Source organism: Gadus morhua, chromosome 21, assembly GCF_902167405.1.
Source record: "Gadus morhua chromosome 21, gadMor3.0, whole genome shotgun sequence".
Lineage (NCBI taxonomy): Eukaryota > Metazoa > Chordata > Actinopteri > Gadiformes > Gadidae > Gadus > Gadus morhua.
The window spans coordinates 12,169,399-12,192,585 of NC_044068.1; the positions used below are offsets into that span (position 1 = coordinate 12,169,399).

Consider the following 23,187-nt stretch of genomic DNA (forward strand, 5'->3'; position numbering starts at 1 on the left):
TATATATATATATATATATATATATATATATATATATATATATATATATATATATGCTACCATTTCCAAATAAATGAATCTCTAAATAGCAGCTGTGTACTATCTATCTCTTCATCTGTGTTTTAAAGATCAGTTTGAAATCAAATTATTTTAAGCTCTTTTGTTTCTCAAGAGATACAATTTGGAAATACGACGTGGACAATCATTTCAATAAAATCGGTCGGATATGGAATAAATTGACTTGGTGAAGGACATTTAAAAAAAGAGACAAGGAATTCTCAATGTTATATTTGTACAGACCTTTCCAAGGACATCTTCTGTAAATGTTTTTGTCTCTATATGAAATTGTTTGTAATTTGCGTCACTGTTTGTCATCATTTTACACAGCTACATTCAAATAGTTTAACAGAGCATGTGGCTCACTTTGTGAACTTCAGTCTTATCTTTTCACTGCTGCACTTTAAAGTTGTCGTACAACCATTAATGCATTGGAATATCAATGCAAGAGAAATTGAACACATTTTTTTCAGGTTTCTTTTGTAGATTTTATGTGTTTCATGTAACTTTTGTTGTTGTTGTTGTTATAAATGGCATGTGCCCCAAACTGAATTCTTTATCTTGTGTTTGTCCCTCTCAGTTGTCTTAACTAAATCATGAATGACCTGAGAGTTAGTACAGAAGCATACCTCAGTAATAAGAATACACCCATAATGGCACACATTTTATGCATCAGCTTTTGCTCTGGTATTTTATGAAACGGTTTTCCGTACATGAATGAAGAAAGGTGTAGAAATATGTTCAAGGGATTATTGAAGGAGAGATGATGCGGGAATATTTTTGAAAATATCTGTCCCCTTTATTTAATAGAAATGCAATACACCTCAATTAAAAACCACACCTTCAGTCATTTGATTGTTTAGTTATTAATTAATATTTTTATTCCACCTTCAGACCAAGCAATGTCTTTCTGATCAGCCATTTATAATTTTTGCTATTTGTGATAGCTGGGTTAAATAGCATATTGCTGAAGCTAACATTTGACTTCCATTTACAGACTGAAAACACAACCCAACTTAGACACTTAAACAAGTAGTTGGTTATAGCTATTTTGCAGAATTTTACCCCATTCTCCACTCTCAGAATCCTCCATCTTTCCAAAATACATTTCTTTATTGCATTCTTTTCTCCATTGCTTATATTTTCTTAAGTGGAGTAAAGTTTGCTATAGTTTTAGTAAAAGGGTTTCTAAAACTTTTTTTTTTTTTACTTAATTTGCCTATTTTTCTGCTGTTACTGATTTGGCCACCACAGACATTTATATGTTTAGCTTCAAAGCGCTTTAATGTTTTTTTGTATTTCACTGTAACCAAAGCAATATCAAACTAACATATTCAAAATACCTTTGCTCACCGAAAACTCAAATCGCATTGCATATCATTCATAACCATATTTAATTTTGTAATCAGGTATTCAAAATAAAAATAACTACCCAAATCCTGCTTTGTTTTCGGTCTATAAATAGTTTGTGAAAAGTACACGATATGTAATGATTATAGATAATGTCACCTACTCAGACAGCACACAATGCAGTTTAACAGGGGGTTAGCATGAATGCCTTTTAATCTTAAAGAAAATCTTGGGAATGATACATCAATTTATACTTTTCACGGCTGATAGTTCCATCCCATTTTGTACTTGTTTCAATTTCCCCATAACATGCAGAATTTATTAAAGTCTGTTCATCTAAATAATTGGCACCTCTGAGTTATTAGCTTATCAGCTCAAAGGCTGTGTCTCAGCATATTCTCTAGTGTGGCTCTCTGCTGTATTAATGTGAATACAAAGGATTATATGCACAGTCTGACAGCCCTCCAAGTTAAACCAACAAAATCCTAGCTAGTGTAGGCAATTCGGCGAACCCAGTCTAGCTTTGTGGTAGACTCCGGTCATGCAGACAGCGTAGACGAGCAGAGCGAATGAAGTTAGTCGGCTTGTAGGTAGACGAAACGCTAGTCCATCAAATCATTCCATTTCATTTCACTGGGGAGTTGCTAACCCTGCACTCGTACCCTGGGTTTAATACTCCAGAGAAAACAGTACCATGACAGACACAAACATTTTTATTAGTACCATAGTACTAATTGTAATATAACTAACAACTGTAAACTGGCAGAGCATATGTTATTTGAGGAATATATCGGTTATAGGACGGGATTTTATTTATAACATTATTAAAATCACTATGTATCCGCATTGATCACAGATATTAACAGGTAACTTTAAGCAACGAGTTAGTTGAAAAATTATGCATTGCAACTTTAACAACTTTAACTCTAATTAACAGTGAACTAATGGTCTTCTAATGAAGTTCATATTAAAATATGATAAAGCTGTTTATATAAACTGAGGTATTCATGCCTACTGACCTCAGCCCCTACAATTATGCAATATAATAAGGCGTATGCATTAACTTATATTGATTTATGGTTACTTAATGTACCCCTAATGTTATGTGTTAACTTAAAACATTCAGTTATGGTTATATAAATGGTGCGGACCCTGCTATATTAGTGTCTGTATATAAATATGTAAATAAATGTAGACATACAGATTGTCGTTTATTGAGAATAAGTGCATCAACACAGTACAATATTTATACTGCTGTTCATTTATATCAGGTAATTATCCATTTAATTTCCAAGCTGTTTCTTAAAAAAGAGTTAGGGCTAGCATTCTACTTGCTGTAGTTTGGTCTGGCTTTGCGAGACTAGGGCTACCCTTACCCTAACCCCATGCAATGAAATGCAGTATGTTGCAGGAATCCTTTGAGAACATTTTGGAGAATTGTTATTACAATGAATGAAACTAAAGGAAAAGGTAAAAACAATTCCCCCTGGCCTTTTAGTGACATACTTTTGCTTCTCTGTCTACCCATTTTCTAATTTATCTAATATACAGTAGAGAAAAAAAAAATCTCAAAATCTCACCTTTTTGAAGGAAATCCCTCGTACCATGTTATGTAACCATGTCATGACAGGTGTGATCCCAGTTTTCTCATTCTTGTTCTGATCTTTATTACGTAACAAGCATGAGCCCCTCTCCTTCACCTCTTGAACGCACACATAGCCTTCATCCTACTTGAATGTACTAATGTGCATGTTGCTTCCCCTTGCATATCTCTCATCTTGTCTAAACTTCCATTCCGTACGATGAATCCAGTTTCCTGTATAGGGCCGTCTTCCTAAGGTATGGATGTGAGCTGTCGCAGCTCATCGCTGTCTTGACGTCACCTGTCTCTTCACATCGCCCTCAGGGACAAACTCGACTGAGGAATTTCTGCACAATGGACTTTCGAGGGGAAGTCGTTGTTCTTTAAACAGTTAACTCCCATAAAGTTGGCCCGCGGGTTTGTCTCCTTTGCACGATCCAATCAAATTCTGAAGGGACGAAACAAATGGAAAATAGGAGCTAAAATTTGATATGATATGATACGATATAATCTTGGAGTAGAATGCCCCGAAAGGCGTGTGACCTCTTCTTCAAGGGAAGCGTGGACATCTACAAGAATAGAACTCTTTTCACGTCCTGTGAGTAAAGGAGGTTAATGAATTGGGGTTCACCGACGTGAAATGTTCTTTCTTCTCAGAAGATTAAGATTCCTTTAAAGTCAACGATACTTAACATAATACAATGCAGCATTTCGTAACTATATAGACTTTACAGCATGAATGTATGCTTTCACAACGTCGTAAGGCAAGGCGACATGTGAGGAGTGAAAATTAGAGCAAGTTAAGTAATATTGCTTTTTGGTTTCCTTTTTGAAGGAGTATCATCAGTCTGTCTTAAAACTGTGTGGCTGACATTTACTTACACCCCAGACTAATTTCCACCTCTCCACCCACTTTTCTCCACCTTCCCTTCCTCGATCGCCAACACATTATTTTGTCTTCCTGAGATTGGCCACTTTTACAATCCACTGTCATTAATTCCAGAGGATTATCCCTGAGCGAGTCCCTTTGAGAGTTGGCAGAGCATGTACAGGTTTTTGAATGAATCAAAGTGAGCAGGGATGCCGGTGAATGAGCTTTGTGTGGTGATCTATTAGTTGGAGCCAGCACCATTCTAATCGTGTGCCGGCTCCTCCATTCTCAGAACCAGTGGTATTTGGTTGCATCTCTGTTCCATTGAAGCCGACTAATTTTTCCACAGGAAACCGCAAATATTTCTGGCTGTTCGGGAGCCTTTATCTCGCAGGCGAAGGGAAAGTCATTAATGGCCTTTTTTTCAAGGCTATTCATCACAGAGGCGGGGTTAACGTCTGTTTGCTTTCCCGCAAAAAGTGTCCTCATATTTTGGATGTTTTGTGTTACGTTGAAACAATGTTTGTTTTTGCTCAAAGTAAATTAAGAAGAGAAACTCACAACAGGTAATCCCGAGTTCTGAAACGATTATGGCAGAGGGATAGTGCCTTCAGATGGGCTTACTCCTCAGCTCACACTGTTAGGGATGTCGACACAGAGAGCCAAAAGGACACTTCAACTCAGTGTGTCTCTCTCTCTATTTTTCCATTTCTGTTTCTCATCAACCTTGGTGTCCTGTGGGGGCCCTTTTAGAAGTGTCCAAACGTGGATCGCAGCCAATATGAGGGATGCACTGGTCGCCGCTTGTATGTAAATGAGGACCAGAGGGGTTGTGCTTCGGTTCGTATCGGTGTATGGCTCTGCAGCTCACGCCTCCTGCACTGGACCACGATTGATGGAATGTTTTTGATTCTTTAGACCCATGACAACGTACTCTCACATTTGGCCACTCCTCCACCGAGTTCACGTGCATGCAGGCGTGCTGGTGGAAGGGTGGCTGACGCAGGCGTTACGAATGAGGAGTGATGTGATGGCTTTACGTGACGTGGGGAGGACAACGTTGGTCCTCCTCAAGTCAGTGAATGTTGGTGCAACAGCACAGATCCAAGGGATCACTCGTTGAACTGACTCTCTGACATTGGTGGCGTTGCATAACTGTGACCCCCCCGGCACTGCTGTAGACTGTCTTATTACACACACACGCGCACCCACGCGCACACACACACACACACACACACACACACACACACACACACACGCACACACACTGACACACTCACAGATACACACACAGACATACACCCATATGCATCACAATCACACTGACAACACTCAGATACTATATGCATACCGACTCTCCCAAAGAAATGTGTGCGCAAGCAATCACACAGACCGCTCCCATGAACATGTGTGTGCACACACAAATTCACATCTACACACAAACACAAACACAAACACACACACACACACACACACACACACACACACACACACACACACACACACACACACACACACACACACACACACACAAACACACACACATGTAGCCTTTCTGCTTGCATGGACTCAGCTGGGAGGGCAGTTTAATGATCAAAACAAGCTTTTGGCGCTAGCAGAAATGTTCTTCTGCACTAGTAAGTGCACACAGAATAAAGAATCAGCTGGAAGGTCTTGACTGTGCTCTCTGGCACAACAAGTGTATTCTTATTGCAGATTCCAGCAAGTGGGGTTATGTTTAGGTCTATGAGAAGATGGCTATCATGCAAGCCCTTTGCACCATTCTTTTATATTGACTAGTGTATTAACAAGGCAGCCACTAACCCTTACCCTCACATTGGAAACGGCTTTTAGATTGTGGTTTCCTCATTGTCTGTCCAGCTTGCGTTTTTCTGTTTCGTGCCAGTTAGATTAGCCTTAAGTCTATACTTTATGTTGACATGATCATACTATAAACATCATGCTGTTTTTGATCAGCCAATTAAGCAAAGTGCAGAACAATTGGAAGAAAGGGGGCATTTTGGACTGATACAGATAGGCCATGGACATTAAACACATTGGACTACACACCTGGAAGAACATGATTAATGGATTTAGACCTACTACTTCTTTAACTTCAGATTCATTTAAAACAAATGAAATTAAATATGAAACATGTTTTGAAACCTCATTTGTTCACTTTGAAGTCAAACTCGTCAGGGGAATGTTTTTTATGTAGTTTTCGACAACACAATCGCAATACAGATCATCTTGTTCTTCGAATTCTTTCTATCAGTGCATATTACACTGCAGTGAATACAAAAGAATGGAGCCCCATCTCCCTTATGATCAGACAAAGCTTTAGGGATTCTCTGTCATGTGTCACCCTTGGAACTTGAACACTGCTGTTACAGCTAAAAATAGCTTTCACTTTGAGTCCTTCAGGACCTTTTGTTTACAGCCAGTGAAACCACACTGATGAACATGAAAACCTTTTGGTATAAAAGAGAAAAGATTAATTGGCACTATGGGATTAATTTGCCATGAAGTGAAAAGTGATTTATTTTATGAATATGGCTATATAACAACAACGGAAATTGATCAATCCATCTATCTTTATTTCAAATCACAATAAGAAGGGTAGAATGCATAAAGTAATGTACTTTAGGGAATTTGGTGGATTTCGCGTATCTGTATATTTCTACAATATTTACATCAAAAATAAAAATGCAATAATGAGTACTTATTTTTTTGTTTGTTGTCATTTCCAATAATATTTCTTTAGGAAACATATCTTCGGTCAACATTCACACTTTAAGGTCCCATTATGCAAAGTTGACTAAAGGTTTATTTTGATCGACCTTGGTCTTTGTAGAATCAGGGCCCCATAAGCTTCTAGTGGTTAAGGGATGGGTGGGGGGGTTTGGACCACCATGAGTATGACACACACCCGCCATCTCACACAACTCCCGATTCTGGGTTTCATTTAGTTCAAAGACTACAGCAGATTTCTGCACAAAGTTGCATACCGGATAAGTTCCATTAGCTTCCCACTCCGCTACTGTAGCCGGTGAAGATACAACTATTAGAGGATAGCGATTGGGTCCTTTCACTTGAGAGAGCCAGTGACAGGCTCAGAAATGTTTCAGACTTCAGCCTCGATTAGCATCAAATCTGCAGCGCTGCTGCCACTGGTGTCACTTATGATTAGGTGTCCTTAAAGGGAATCTGTAAGGAAGATGTGCACCCCCCCCCCCCCAAAAACACACACACACACACACACACACACACACACACACACACACACACACACACACACACACACACACACACACACTCCTAGTCTAGATGTTGGAGAACTCACTGCTTGATTAAGCAACATGAGAGTTGACAGTTTAAATGATCACAAATTGTTGGTTATAAATTTGCCACAAGGTGGCAATACAAAAAGTAATTCCTCAACGGTCTGGATTGATGAAAGCATGTGTTGGTTCCCAAGTTGAGGGTTCAATCATGTTTGTATCGTACATGGGGTAAAGAGAGAGGCACTTAAGCCATTTTTGTTATAAATTGAAAATGTCTGACAAAAATAAATGAATAAAATTACCAAAACAGAACAAAATAGTTGATATAGTATAGTGTCTGGGTAGAGGCCTTTTGAATTATGTCAGTAATATTCCATACTTCGGGGAACCATTGCACATTGCCCCACTGTCTACCGGAAGAAGAATGAGTTCATAAGAATTCCTCACAAATGGAGGGCGTTGGCAGCCCGCTTCTAGTTCACCAGGGCCAGACCCGCTTCTCACTCTCCAGGGGCAGCCCCAGCTGGTACAGGGGGCCACTCGGAAGAGCCCAACCAGAGCTGTTGCATAACCATGATCACAGCCCCCTCTGCTACTGATTCATGATGACACCGGGTGCTCTGGTCCGTATATGATACAATGAACAAATCATGAGGTTGGACGGAAAGATGCAGAAAATCAGGACAGAAGACACACATCCTAAGACACGTGTGGAAGTCGAGAGAACATCAAATAACGGTTAGGAGGTATCAGACAGGCTTGCCATAAATGAATCGACACGAGGACACATTCAAGTAGGATATTCCTATTCCTAGAACTAGTCTACATTCCTCTCTTTTCCACTCATTATTGGGACTGGGGGTACACTGCACACTGCCCCTCTGGCGAGAAGCGTCCAGCAGCAGGCTTGGGCGTTTCCGTCATGACACAAGAACGCCCTTTAGGCGTTCCTGGTAGCGTTTCATCGACCAATCACGAGGTGTTTCGGAAGGCATACTGGGTTTCGCAAGGCATACTGCGAAGCACAGTCGCAAGGCATACTATGCTTTCCTTCCTAAATGGCAATTTTACCTCTCTCATTAGATTTAGCAATCATGGAGCCCCCACTTGGCTAACGTTAGTTCTATGCTACCCGCACTTGAAACTGCTGTTTGAGAAAATCTAACTAGCGTATGTTTCGGATGTTGACAGCCGTGCGAAGAAGAAGGGGTTCGGTGTGGACGGTGAAAGTTAGGCCGGTTTATAGCAGAGTTTCCGTTTTCGGTTATTACCAAAAAAACAACAACAGTGTTACCCCCTGTGTTTTTTTTCATGACGACCAATAAAAAACGACAGTGTTACCCCTTATGGTTTTTTTCATGACGACCAATAAAAAAACTACAGTGTTACCCATTATGTTTTTTTTCATGACGACCAAAGAAAAACGACAGTGTCACCCCTTATGATTTTTTTCATGACGATCAATAAAAAACGACAGTGCTACCCCTTATGTTTTTTTTCATGACGACCAATAAAAAACGACAGTGTTACCCCTTATGTTTTCTTTCATGACGACCAATTAAAAAACAACAGTGTTACCCCTTATGTTTTTTTCATGTCGACCAAAAAAAAACCAACAGTGTTACCCCCTGTGTTTTTTTTCATGATGGCCAATAAAAAACAACAATGTTACCCCTTATGGTTTTTTTCATGACGACCAATAAAAAAACTAGTGTTACCCCTTATGTTTTTTTCATGACGACCAATAAAAAACGACAGTGTGACCCCTTATGTTTTTATTCGAAACATTTCGACAGTGTTACCCCTTATTGGTTTTTCATGACGAAAGATAAAAAACGACAGTGTTACCCTTTACGTTTCATTTGAGAAAAACGACGGTGTTACCCCTTATGTTATTTTCCCATGACGACTGATGAAAAACAACAGTTGTACCCCAATTGACGTTTTTGCGGAGATCCGAACCTGAGCTGTTTAGAGTGTTAACCTCCGAACTTATCAATGCACCATCAAGACACCGAATAAAATCATCACAATGGTTATACTTGACTTTATAATTTGCATGAAATAGAAATTAGTGACATCCAACCGTGGACATCAACCGGACTTGAACACCGGTCTCCAGGGGGTTAGGCAGAGTGCACTCCACTGCACCACTGAGGCAATGACAACACATAATTATCAATCATCAATAAAGAGGATTTACATGACATTAAAAAGTATGTGTGTGTTTCTATTATTTCCCTCATGTTTTTTTTCATGACGACCAATAAAATACGACACTGTTACCCCTAATATTTTATTTGACAAAGACAACAGTGTTACCCTTTATGTTTTTTTTCATGACAACCAATAAAAAACAACAGTGTTACCCCTTATGTGTTTATCATGACGACCAATAAAAAACGACAGTGTTACCCCTTATGTTTTTTTCATGACCACCAATAAAAAACAACAGTGTTACCCCTTGTGTTTTTTTTCATGACGACCAATACAAAACAACAGTGTTACCCCTTATGTTTCCTTTTCTTGACGACCAAAGAAAAACGACAGTGTCACCCCATGTGTTTTTTTTCATGACGATCAATAAAAAACGACAGTGCTACCCCTTATGTTTTCTTTCATGACGACCAATTAAAAAACGACAGTGTCACCCCTCATGTTTCATTTGGTGAATACGACAGTGTTACCCCCTATGTTTTATTCGATACATTTCGACAGTGTTACCCCTTATGGGTTTTTCATGATGACAGATAAAAAACGACAGTGTTACCCTTTACGTTTCATTTGATAAAAACGACAGTGTTACCCCTTATGTTTTTTTGACATGATGACTGATGAAAAACAACAGTGTAACCCCTTATATTTTATTTGACAAGGACAATTATTACTTTATTTATATCTTTTTTTTCATGACGACCAATATAAAACAATAGTAGTACCCCTGTCAACGTTTTTGCAGGGATCAGAACCTGAGCTGTTTAGAGTGTTAACCTCCGAACTTATCAATGCACCATCAAGTCACCAAATTATGAAATCACAATGGTTATACTTGACTTTATAATTCGCATGAAATAGAAATATGTGTCTTCCAACAGAGGACATCAACCGGTCTTGAACCCCGGTCTCCAGTGGGTTAGGCAGAGTGCACTCCACTGCACCACTGAGGCGATGACAATGCACAATAATCAATCATCAATAAAGAGGATATACATGACATTAACATGTATGTGTGTGTTTCTATTATTTCCCTCATGTTTTTTTTCATGACGACCAATAAATACGACACTGTTACCCCTTATATTTTATTTGACAAAGCCAACAGTGTTACCCTTTATGTTTTTTTTCATCACGACCAATAAAAAACAACAGTGTTACCCCTTGTGTTTTTTTTCATGACGACCAATACAAAACAACAGTGTTGTCCTTTATGTGTTTTTCATGACGACCAATAAAAAACGACAGTGTTATCCCTTAGGTTTTTTTTCATGACTACCAATAAAAAACAACAGTGTCACCCTTTGTGTTTTTTTTCATGACGACCAAAGAAAAACAACAGTGTTACCCCCATGTTTTATTTGATGAATATCGACAGTGTTACCCCTTATGTTTATTTCATGACGGCCGATAAAAAACGACCGTTACCCCTCATGTTTTTTCCATGTTGACAAATAAAAAATGACATTGGTACCCCTGTCTAAGTTTTGGCGTGGATCCGAACCTGAGACTTTCATGACGACCGATAAAAAACAACAGTGTTACCCCTTATGTTTTCTTTCATGACGACCAATTAAAAAACAACAGTGTTACCCCTTATGGTTTTTTTCATGTCGACCAAAAAAAAACCAACAGTGTTACCCCCTGTGTTTTTTTTCATGATGGCCAATAAAAAACAACAGTGTTACCCCTTATGGTTTTTTCATGACGACCAATAAAAAAAAGACAGTGTTACCCCTTATGTTTTTTTCATGACGACCAATAAAAAACGACAGTGTGACCCCTTATGTTTTTATTCGATACATTTTGACAGTGTTACCACTTATTGGTTTTTCATGACGAAAGATAAAAAACGACAGTGTTACCCTTTACGCTTCATTTGAGAAAAACGACAGTGTTACCCCTTATGTTATTTTCCCATGACGACTGATGAAAAACAACAGTTTTACCCCGTGTTTTTTTTCATGACGACCAACAAAAAACAATTGTTACCCCTTATGTTTTTTTTCTTGACGACCAATAAAAAACGACAGTGTTACCCCTTATGGTTTTTTTCATGTCGACCAAAAAAAAAACAACAGTGTTACCCCATGTGTTTTTTTTCATGATGGCCAATAAAAAACAACAGTGTTACCCCTTATGGTTTTTTTCATGACGACCAATAAAAAAACGACAGTGTTACCCCTTATGTTTTTTTCATGACGACCAATAAAAAACGACAGTGTGACCCCTTATGTTTTTATTCGATACATTTCGACAGTGTTACCACTTATTGGTTTTTCATGACGAAAGATAAAAAACGACAGTGTTACCCTTTACGCTTCATTTGAGAAAAACAACAGTGTTACCCCTTATGTTATTTTCCCATGATGACTGATGAAAAACAACAGTTTTACCCCTTGTGTTTTTTTCATGACGACCAACAAAAAACAATTGTTACCCCTTATGTTTTTTTTCTTGACGACCAATAAAAAACGACAGTGTTCCCCCTTATGGTTTTTTTCATGACGACCAATAAAAAACGACAGTGTTACCCCTTATGTTTTTTTCATGACGACCAATAGAAAACGACAGTGTTACCCCTTATGTTTTTTTCATGACGACCAAAAAAAAACCAACAGTGTAACCCCCTGTGATTTTTTTCATGACGACCAATAAAAAACAACAGTGTTACCCCTTATGGTTTTTTTCATGACGACCAATAAAAAAACTAGTGTTACCCCTTATGTTTTTTTCATGACGACCAATTAAAAAACAACAGTGTTACCCCTTATATTTTTATTCATGACGACCAAAGAAAAACAACAGTGTCACCCCTTATGTTATTTTCCCATGACAACTGATGAAAAAAACAACAGTTTTACCCCTTGTGTTTTTTTTTATGACGACCAATAAAAAACCAACAGTGTTACCCCCTGTGTTTTTCTTCATGACGACCAATAAAAAACGACAGTGTTACCCCTTAGGTTATTTTTCCCATGATGACTGATGAAAAACAACAGTGCTACCCCTTATGGTTTTTTTCATGTCGACCAAAAAAAAACGACAGTGTTACCCCTTATGTTTTTTTTCATGACGACCAAAGAAAAACGACAGTGTCACCCCTTATGTTTTCTTTCATGACGACCAATTAAAAAACGACAGTGTCACCCCTCATGTTTCATTTGGTGAAAACGACAGTGTTACCCCCTATGTTTTATTCGATACATTTCGACAGTGTTACCCCTTATGGGTTTTTCATGACGACAGATAAAAAACGACAGTGTTACCCTTTACGTTTCATTTGATAAAAACTACAGTGCTACCCCTTATGTTTTTTTGACATGATGACTGATGAAAAACAACAGTGTAACCCCTTATATTTTATTTGACAAGGACAATTATTATTATTTTATTTATATATTTTTTTTCATGACGACCAATATAAAACAATAGTAGTACCCCTGTCAACGTTTTTGCAGGAATCAGAACCTGAGCTGTTTAGAGTGTTAACCTCCGAACTTATCAATGCACCATCAAGTCACCAAATTACGAAATCACAATGGTTATACTTGACTTTATAATTCGCATGAAATAGAAATATGTGTCATCCAACGGAGGACATCAACCGGTCTTGAACCCCGGTCTCCAGTGGGTTAGGCAGAGTGCACTCCACTGCACCACTGAGGCGATGACAATACACAATAATCAATCATCAATAAAGAGGATATACATGACATTAACATGTATGTGTGTGTTTCTATTATTTCCCTCATGTTCTTTTTCATGACGACCAATAAAATACGACACTGTTACCCCTTATATTTTATTTGACAAAGCCAACAGTGTTACCCTTTATGTTTTTTTTCATCACGACCAATAAAAAACAACAGTGTTACCCCGTGTGTTTTTTTTCATGACGACCAATACAAAACAACAGTGTTGTCCTTCATGTGTTTTTCATGACGACCAATAAAAAACGACAGTGTTATCCCTTAGGTTTTTTTTCATGACGACCAATAAAAAACAACAGTGTCACCCTTTGTGTTTTTTTTCATGACGACCAAAGAAAAACAACAGTGTTACCCCCATGTTTTATTTGATGAATATCGACAGTGTTACCCCTTATGTTTATTTCATGACGGCCGATAAAAAAAACCTGTTACCCCTGATGTTTATTCCATGTTGACAAATAAAAAATGACAGTGGTACCCCTGTCTACGTTTTGGCGTGGATCCGAACCTGAGACTTTCATGACGACCGATAAAAAACGACAGTGTTACCCCTTAGGTTATTTTTCCCATGATGACTGATGAAAAACAACAGTGCTACCCGTTATGTTTTTTTCATGTCGACCAAAAAAAAACAACAGTGTTACCCCTTATGGTTTTTTTCATGACGACCAATATAAAAACCACAGTGTTACCCCTTATGTTTTTTTTTCATGACGACCAATAAAAAACGACAGTGTTACCCCTTATGTTCTTTTTCATGACGACCAAAGAAAAACGACAGTGTCACCCCTTATGTTTTTTTTCATGACGATCAATAAAAAACGACAGTGCTACCCCTTATGTTTTCTTTCATGACGACCAATTAAAAAACGACAGTGTCACCCCTCATGTTTCATTTGGTGAAAACCACAGTGTTACCCTCTATGTTTTATTCGATACATTTCGACAGTGTTACCCCTTATGGGTTTTTCATGACGACAGATAAAAAACGACAGTGTTACCCTTTACGTTTCATTTGATAAAAACTACAGTGTTACCCCTTATGTTTATTTGACATGATGACTGATGAAAAACAACAGTGTAACCCCTTATATTTTATTTGACAAGCACAATTATTATTATTTTATTTATATCTTTTTTTTCATGACGACCAATATAAAACAATAGTAGTACCCCTGTCAACGTTTTTGCAGGGATCAGAACCTGAGCTGTTTAGAGTGTTAACCTCCGAACTTATCAATGCACCATCAAGTCACCAAATTATGAAATCACAATGGTTATACTTGACTTTATAATTTGCATGAAATAGAAATATGTATCGTCCAACAGAGGACATCAACCGGTCTTGAACCCCGGTCTCCAGTGGGTTAGGCAGAGTGCACTCCACTGCACCACTGAGGCGATGACAATACACAATAACCAATCATCAATAAAGAGGATATACATGACATTAACATGTATGTGTGTGTTTCTATTATTTCCCTCATGTTTTTTTTCATGACGACCAATAAAATACGACACTGTTACCCCTTATATTTTATTTGACAAAGCCAACAGTGTTACCCTTTATGTTTTTTTTCATCACGACCAATGCAAAACAACAGTGTTGTCCTTTATGTGTTTTTCATGACGACCAATAAAAAACGACAGTGTCACCCTTTGTGTTTTTTTTCATGACGACCAAAGAAAAAAAAACAGTGTTACCCCCATGTTTTATTTGATGAATATCGACAGTGTTACCCCTTATGTTTATTTCATGACGGCCGATAAAAAACGACCGTTACCCCTGATGTTTTTTCCATGTTGACAAATAAAAAATGACAGTGGTACCCCTGTCTACGTTTTGGCGTGGATCCGAACCTGAGACTTTCATGACGACCGATAAAAAACGACAGTGTTACCCCTGATGTTTCATTTGATTAAAACAACAGTGTTACCCCTTGTGTTTCATTTGATTAAAACGACCGTGTTACCCCTTGTGTTGCATTCGATTAAAACGACAGTGTTACCCCTTGTGTTTTTTTTCAGACGACCAAAGAAAAACAACAGTGCTACCCCCTATGTTTTATTTGATAAATATCGACAGTGTTACCCCTTTTGTTTTTTTCATGACAACCAATAAAAAACAACAGTGTCATAGATCGCTAACTAGCAGAGAGTTGTAAGCACTTTCCACCCTTTCAGTGAAGGAATTGGACTCCCCAAGCAATGTTATACTTAAAAGGAGCAAGTAAGTTACATATTAATTTAGTCTTTCGGCCTGTAGCATGTAAACAAAATGAAGCAACTGTCCCATATTTCTAACTGCATTTGAAGTAGACATTGAGACTCACAAAAAATGGAAGCTATAGGACAGTGATCATGATTTGTCTCAATATCAGAATAACAACAATGGGTCAAATAGCAATGGCTGGTGGAATGGCCATGAAGTAGGTCTGTATGCAGTGTAAGCTTGTCCAGGCCCTGCAAGTCAGGATGTAGGCTATGAATCTGAATGAAAAGCAGGTAAATAGGTAGTGGCCATCCCCAAAATGCACCAGAATACAGGAAATCAAATCTATTAAATTCCAAAAAAATATGGGGGGGGGGGGGGGGGGGCGAGAACCTCAGACCCCTTGTCTATTACTGTGTTTGATCGCCAGCCGCCACTGAGAATGACCAATGGAAATAATTCTCTGCACAATTTGAATTGTGTTTAAATATGCTACAGTGGTAGCATATTTACATTTGTTTAGCCAATTCATGTTAAACAATGAGGGTTTTGATTGTCGGGTCGGGCCTTTGATCGATCGTTTGTGTTTTTTTTGTTTTTGTTATCATTGCTTTATAGGCCTAATTTTAAGAGAAATCTATGCCATAAACAGATATTTTATAGGCCTTTATTACACGGGTCTTCTCAATGCCGTGGAACACTCCGTTCACTTGCATGGGTAGTCCGATATCTTGTCAACCCCAGCGTCTTCGGTTGCTAAGCGACGTCAACGTCTTATAGCAGACTATTTCACTGCTGATCAACACTACGAATGCTGGTAACGAATAAATTGTAAAAAGACACACCTTGTGAAGTTATTTTCAAAATAAGATTTGAAAAGCTTTGGAAGTTATTTACAACACTATTTACGTGGTTTCGGAGTAGTACACTTTGACATTTTAATACAGTTCAGCGAGAAGGGCGACGAAGAATAAGAAGGGGGCGTTCCAGTCTGCGTAAACGGGAACCCCCACCACACGAGAACGACCATTTGCGTCTGCAGTGGGATGATATTGCCTCTGGCTGGCTAGCTGTCACAGCTGATTAAATCCATTTGTCGATTTGCAACAAATTGATTGAGAACATGCAGGAACAGTCAACAGGTTTACTGTATTTCAAACTAGCGTTATAGGACATAGCCTACATGCCACTTCGGTCATTCACGAGTAGAATACACTGAGGACATCTAGTGGGCTGCTATTGCAACACACACATCCGCAACTCCAGAAAGACTTCGCTGAAATGTTTTCCTCAGAATCTTTATCTGGTATGCATTTTCAAGAAAGCGGGCCTACATTTTCCAAATAAAGAACATTCATGATTGTGGCCTGAATGAGTAATTGTAATAACGATGGGATATACATTTAACCACAACAAGGATTGAATTTTTCAAACACATAAATTAAGTTGAAACGTTCAAAGTAAGTGAAATACAATATAATAAGTGTTGTGCACGTCTTCAGAAGTTGCAATGATTATCCATTGGAGTAAGAGACCAACGGGAATCAAACAAGTGTATATAGATTAATAGCAAATGGAGAACATGATTAAGATAACATTGTGATGACAAATGAGGAAGCGAGACATCCACTGCATCAGTCTCTAACGCCCCCTACTGTTCCACTGAATTAAAGTCCCAGCGCTGATGTCATTGGCGGGCTGGTGGTCAGCTGACAAGTACCACATGATGTAGCTGTGTTGCTGAACAAATAAGGTCAATTCACTGATTTCTCACTACTTTTGGTGTAACCCACTCACACGTCTAAAATGGCTTGGACCAAGTATCAGCTGTTCCTTGCGGGACTCATGCTCACCACGGGCTCTCTCAACACTCTTTCAGCAAAGTGAGTATCGTTGATCGATAAACAGGGGTTCTCTGGTGTTGTTTGTCCCGTCATGTTTACCGATGTCCTGGCTGCTGAGATGAGTGTGGAGAGCACACTTGACTTATGAAGTATTCACCGGGGCTGCATTCCAACAGGCACCGCAGGAAAATGCCTGATGTGTTTGCCTAACTAGGCTGGCGATCTTTACCTTTTAGACGCTAGCTACAGACTATTTGGTTTAGGGTGGATACGATTGGTGAGATGTTAGTTAGTCGTTGTTGAAATGTTAAACGTTAGCTTGTGATATCTCGCTAATCAAAGCGATGTTTCCCACCGCTTATCCCGATGTTGTTTGTTGGGACGGTGAGGTCTCGTCTTCGAGATAATGAAAATGAATGTCTGAAAACATTAATCAATGAAAATTAAAGATGTGCTACAATGTGATAAGACATCGGAATCCTATCTTGCATAAGCACATGATAGTAAAAGTCTCTCTGTCCCTAGTTTCAATTGATCCAATTGAATGCCTACAGCTACAGACCTATGCCAGCACAGCAAAAAATAAAACGTCTGTCAATGGTTTTTTTTTCGAATATCTTCGTCACGTCTTCTTTCACTTCTGCTATAACTTAGGTCTGATCTCGAACAACCTGATCAGCAGAACTGGAAGCCGGAAACCGTTTAATGTTGAGTTAGAACATGGGTACAGTATGGCTCACCAAACCTGGAGCAAATATGTTTTATTGCGTTCATCTGAAACCAACCAGACTCGAGGTTTACTCAATGGTCACAGTCCTAATGAATACTCCTGTTTTACTCGGGGCCATTCAAACTCCCAGACGCTTAATTTAGACTTTAGGCCTATAGGATTTTTTTACAAGCCCGAGTTCAGTTTAGTACTGCAGCTGAGGTCAAAATATGGGGCATGACAAGGAAGAGCTGTGTAATCATTTAGGATCACTCAGCCTCTTCTCTGGCATAAGGGGGGGACAAAATGCTTACTCCGATTGTTGAACTCCAAAAGTCAATTATTGAGCTACATTGAATTACTCAGTAAATGTAGTAGGCTACCATTCTGAGAAGGGTGGATTTCGGTTTTTTAACATTTGTTTTAATTTGCAGTATATATTATTTTGGCTTAATCATGTAAAATATTCACAATTGCATTGATGGTTGTCTCCTTGGCTCGCAGATGGGCTGACACGTTCAGCGCAGAGGGCTGCCATAGCGATAAGGAACACGAATTCAATCACCCATTTGTACAGGTACAGTTAGCGCCGTAGAAATGATTGGAACAAATGTTTTGTTACGTGGTAATGACAGATTGTTCCTAATTATTTGGTATGAATTGTGATTATTTACTATACCGGAACTCTCGTCACTTTGTCCATAAAAGTAGACTCTGAAGCTTCTGTATCCAACAATGCATTTCAGTCAGAACTTAAAGTCTGTATCTCCAATGAAACTTTAGAATCCATTCATTCAAACTGTCCCTCTCATGTTGTGCCCAGGCTGTGTGCATGTTCCTGGGAGAGTTCAGCTGTCTGCTGGTTTTCCACATCTTGCTGTGCCATGACAAACGCAGACCAGAGCCTTCGTTCAACCCTGGCCAAAGCTTCAACCCCCTGCTCTTCTTTGCGCCGGCCATGTGCGACATGACGGCCACCTCCATCATGTATGTCGGTAAGTGCTCTCCGCGACCCCCTCTCGCTCTCTCTCACTGCGTTGAGGGCTGAACTCCCATGGCCAGAGAAGAGGACTGGTGTTGATATCTTTGAGGTTGTTATAACTATGGTTATAATCAGCTGTCAGACTTGGATCCTTCGTAAGTACTGCGATATATCCATGACCCGTTTTTGGTGTATCATTTGCCATGCATTGTGCAGAGGTTAGGTAAAGTGAAAGAGGATGTACGATTGTACACGTACTTCAGAAACAACTTGGCGGTCTCTGAGACTTTGTCATCCATAACCCATTCTACAAATTCTAGGTCTGTTCACTGAGTGAGTGCTGTCTTTCTAAGCTAAAGGGAACGAAACAGATCCTAGCCTCGAACATCGGCCCCCCCATGGCCAGTTCTATTAGCATTGCTATTGAGCTCGCCATGGAAAAAACACTTTGCTTCACGCCTCCCCCCCCCCCCCCCCCCTCAGCGCTCAGCATGACGAGTGCCTCCAGCTTCCAGATGCTGCGAGGAGCGGTCATCATCTTCACAGGCCTGCTGTCGGTGGCCTTCCTGGGGCGGCGGCTGAAGCCCAGCCAGTGGGTGGGCATCCTCACCACCATCGTGGGCCTGGTGGTGGTGGGCCTGGCCGACTTCATCAGCAAGGACAAGAAGGAGCACCAACTCAGTGAAATCCTCACCGGTAAGGGAGACAAAGAAAAGGTGGGCTCCAGCATTGCGTCCTGGAGAAGGATTTGACTCTATCGTGATTTCAAAAGTAACAGCTTCTGTATCTATTGGTGTGCAATTCAACTAATGGCAGGTAAAGAGTAAGAAATATCTGTTTCATGTTATGGCTTATGTTTGTTTGTGTGCCTCGCAGGTGACCTGTTGATCATAATGGCTCAGGTCATCGTTGCTGTGCAGATGGTCCTGGAAGAGAAGTTTGTGTATAAACACGACGTCCACCCTCTCAAAGCCGTGGGCACTGAAGGTAAAGCAAATCCGTTCCACTGCACCCAAACACAACCTTTTTATCTGCTGCTTCTTGATTTCAAAAGAGAAGTAGCGGACAGAACAAAGATAGAGGAGATTCACACGAGGCTCCCATGCTATAATGCCCTTAAAACCAGCTAGATTCTGTTTGTACAAGAAAATAATGACAATCTGCTAGACCTAATCATTTTCCATCAAAACAATGTGGAACTAGTGCTAGGGGAAGTGTGTGTGTGTGTGTGTGTGTGTGTGTGTGTGTGTGTGTGTGTGTGTGTGTGTGTGTGTGTGTGTGTGTGTGTGTGTGTGTGTGTGTGTGTGTGTGTGTGTGTGTGTGTGTGTTAACAAATTAACAAAGTGCCCTTGCATTATCACAGTGCTTTCACAGCACTCAAAGCACTAAAGGTGTGTGATATGAATGTATCCATTGCTGCCAACTTTGCCGGTATGCCAGACTCCATGTCACCGGCCTCATCATTGGCCTGTCTTTCTGCCATGTCTATGTGGTGACTCCCCCTGCCCTCCTGTCCAGGCATGTTCGGCTTCGTCGTGCTGACGCTGCTGCTCATCCCCATGTACTTCATCCCGGCGGGCCAGTTCACCGGCAACCCCCGGCAGGTGCTGGAGGACGCCCTGGACGCCTTCTGCCAGATCGGCTTCAAGCCCCTCATCCTGGTTGCGCTGCTGGGCAACACGGTCAGCATCGCCTTCTTCAACTTTGCCGGCATCAGCGTCACCAAGGAGATCAGCGCCACCACGCGCATGGTGCTGGACAGCCTGCGCACGCTGGTCATCTGGGCGGTGAGCCTGGCGCTGGGCTGGGAGACGTTCCACGGCCTGCAGGTGCTGGGCTTCGTGGTGCTGCTGACCGGCACGGCGCTCTACAACGGCCTGCACCGCCCCCTGCTGGCCAGGATCCCGTACTGCGCCGCCTGGGTGCAGGACGACGAGGCAGAGGAGCAGGCGGGCGCCGGAGAGAGGGAGAGGCTACTGTCCGAGGCCAGGGTGCAGGCGGTCGACAGTCCTTGATGATATCCCCTTCACTTTCTCCGATGCACACACGCACACCTCTGTTAAGGGACTGATGAATGACCCTTGATCCCTCTTGGGCTGGCACAGACTGAACACCAGCGTTTTTTCCGACGGCGTTGTCTTTTATGCACTTGGGTTTTTTTATGTTATAGTTATTATGATGAACGAAATGGGTCTGATTTCAACCGACTTGGTTTGTTTTTGTACGTAAAAAATGCTGCACTACATTTTAGTAGGTATTTTTGGGGGCCTGGTTGAGATTGAGCAGGGGATTGTGATGGCCTACATGCGCGTAAGTCAACCACGACATGCATGCATTTAGAAATGACAAGTAATTGTAACTAATTTTTTACCCTTTTTGTATTTTTGTATTTCTATTGAAGGGAAATTTCTGGGACCTGTTTGATTAAACTGCTACAGTCACGTAAGCCACTAAAGAAACCACAATTGTGACTTTGTTTGTTGCTTTTTAGAAAGACTTTCTGGACATTACACAGTATTCTCGAAAAACATTTGCTGTATTGTATCTTCGGATTTAAATTAAAACCAAAAGATTAATCCTACTACAATTATGCGTAAAAGCCTTGTATGTCTTGTTTTGATTCCTTATATTTTGAATGCTCATATTTGTCTTTCCTATTGATAACGGAATGTGATCAGCATTCTCTTAGTACCTAAGTAATTCAAATGTAATAATTTCTTATCCTTCTCAGTTGTCTCGTTAAACATTATCTTCTGCAAAATGTTGTGGGGGCAAAAAGGGAATTTAATACTAATTTCAAGGCCTTGTAGTTAATTTTGCCTGTTGGATTTACCTAATTCATATCTATTTTTCCGGATATAGCAAATTAGATCTGTGTATCGAATGATTCCCTACATCACTTGTCCACATTGACTTCACAGTTCAGCATGCTTGTGAGGTCATGGTGGGTAATATCACACTACCCCCACCTAGTGGTGATGGTGTGATATTGAGATCATGGGAAATGTCCTTCCTATTGCTGTAGAAGAGTTTATAACTAATCCAACCCTGACTATTTGTTGGACATATAGCAGGCCATGATTTACGATGTAATCCATAAATAAGGTATACTGGATTAATGTGTGTGAGTTAATAGACCCAGATTATTCACATTCAATATTCATAAATTCACGTCCAAAACATGTTTCGGACGTGATTTCGCAGGCTGCTATCTTATGAAACAAATGTACTTTGTTTCATAATATTATATGTTATATAATCATATTGCTCGATGTAGAGCGGCATGCACTAAAGCTAGTCAAAAACGAAATTCATATTTAGTAATTTAGCAGATGATTGTATCCAAAGCAACTCGCATGTGACTGTGAAGTACGGCCTTCCGAGTAACCAGTTGAGGCCGTCAGCGGGACTCAAAGGTACAGGCGCTCTGTCGTCGATTATCGCCTGTCTCATCCTACACCTGTTGGCACTGCCGAGCAGTATTGGGAAGGATACTTTTAAAATGTATCCAGTAACAGAATGGAATACATGCCCAAAAATTCCGTTTCATCACTCGATCTGAGTATTGTATACTGAATACTTGGATTACTTCCACATTGAATTGCATTTTTGTGTACGACTGCCAGGGCCGTAGCACCAAATCCTGGGCCCCTATACTATAGGTACTGATGGACCCCTGCGCCAGATTGTTGACGGGGGGGGGGGGGGGGGAAGGTAAGGTAATTTTTTTTTTTTTCGGTCATGGGCCCCCCCCTCTGCCTTGGGCCCCCCCACAACTGTCCCCTTTGTCCCCGCAGTCCGACGGCCCTGACGACTGCGGCTTCAAATCCTGCTAAACTGCCTATTCTGGTGTGTTCTTCTGTTAAAACTGGCTGAATTTGTTAGGCCCAAGTCTCCCTGAGACTTGGGCTTTTTTTTAATGCAATTTGCTGTAGTGGAACAAAGACTATAAGGGTGTTCATGCGAAAGATATTTGCTATTACATCGAGAAAAAAAAATCACATATATATATATATATATATATATATATATATATATATATATATATACTACCGCCCTATATATATATATATATATATATATATATATATATGGGGCGGTAGTGGACCGGTCGAACTCCGTCTCCCTGGTGCTGAATGTGTTAAATGCATCGGCATTTTTATGTGTGTTTTCCAGCATACGTTTTATGTGGGTGTCTGTCCAAATTTCCCGGCGGTCCGACAATTTGCTGTCTTGGAGTTACCGCTAATCAAACAATAATTCCCATAATGCGCGAGGCTGAGGGGGTGCCTGTTACGTCCAAAGAGGCATATGCTTTGTAGAACTGGATCGGACCGAGGTGCGTTCGCTTTCACATCCAAAACGAACC

The 23,187-nt window shown here is 40.2% G+C and overlaps 1 protein-coding gene across 1 annotated transcript; it reads left to right on the forward strand.

The window, feature by feature from the left end:
• The first annotated feature begins 16,972 nt into the window (after positions 1-16,972).
• On the forward strand, positions 16,973-21,405 carry slc35f6 (solute carrier family 35 member F6). The gene is made up of 6 exons (XM_030345762.1): positions 16,973-17,166; positions 18,341-18,413; positions 18,660-18,831; positions 19,302-19,514; positions 19,695-19,805; positions 20,337-21,405. Exons 1-6 carry the CDS (start codon positions 17,090-17,092, stop codon positions 20,831-20,833), a joined length of 1,143 nt encoding a protein of 380 aa, XP_030201622.1. The 5' UTR covers positions 16,973-17,089; the 3' UTR covers positions 20,834-21,405.
• The last annotated feature ends 1,782 nt before the right edge of the window (positions 21,406-23,187 follow it).

Coding starts and splice junctions, on each gene's coding strand:
- slc35f6 (XM_030345762.1), top strand. CDS start 17,090: ATGGCTTGGACCAAGTATCAGCTGTTCCTTGCGGGACTCATGCTCACC. Junction 19,515..19,694: donor ACTCAGTGAAATCCTCACCG/GTAAGGGAGACA, acceptor TGTGCCTCGCAG/GTGACCTGTTGATCATAATG. Junction 19,806..20,336: donor CAAAGCCGTGGGCACTGAAG/GTAAAGCAAATC, acceptor CCTCCTGTCCAG/GCATGTTCGGCTTCGTCGTG.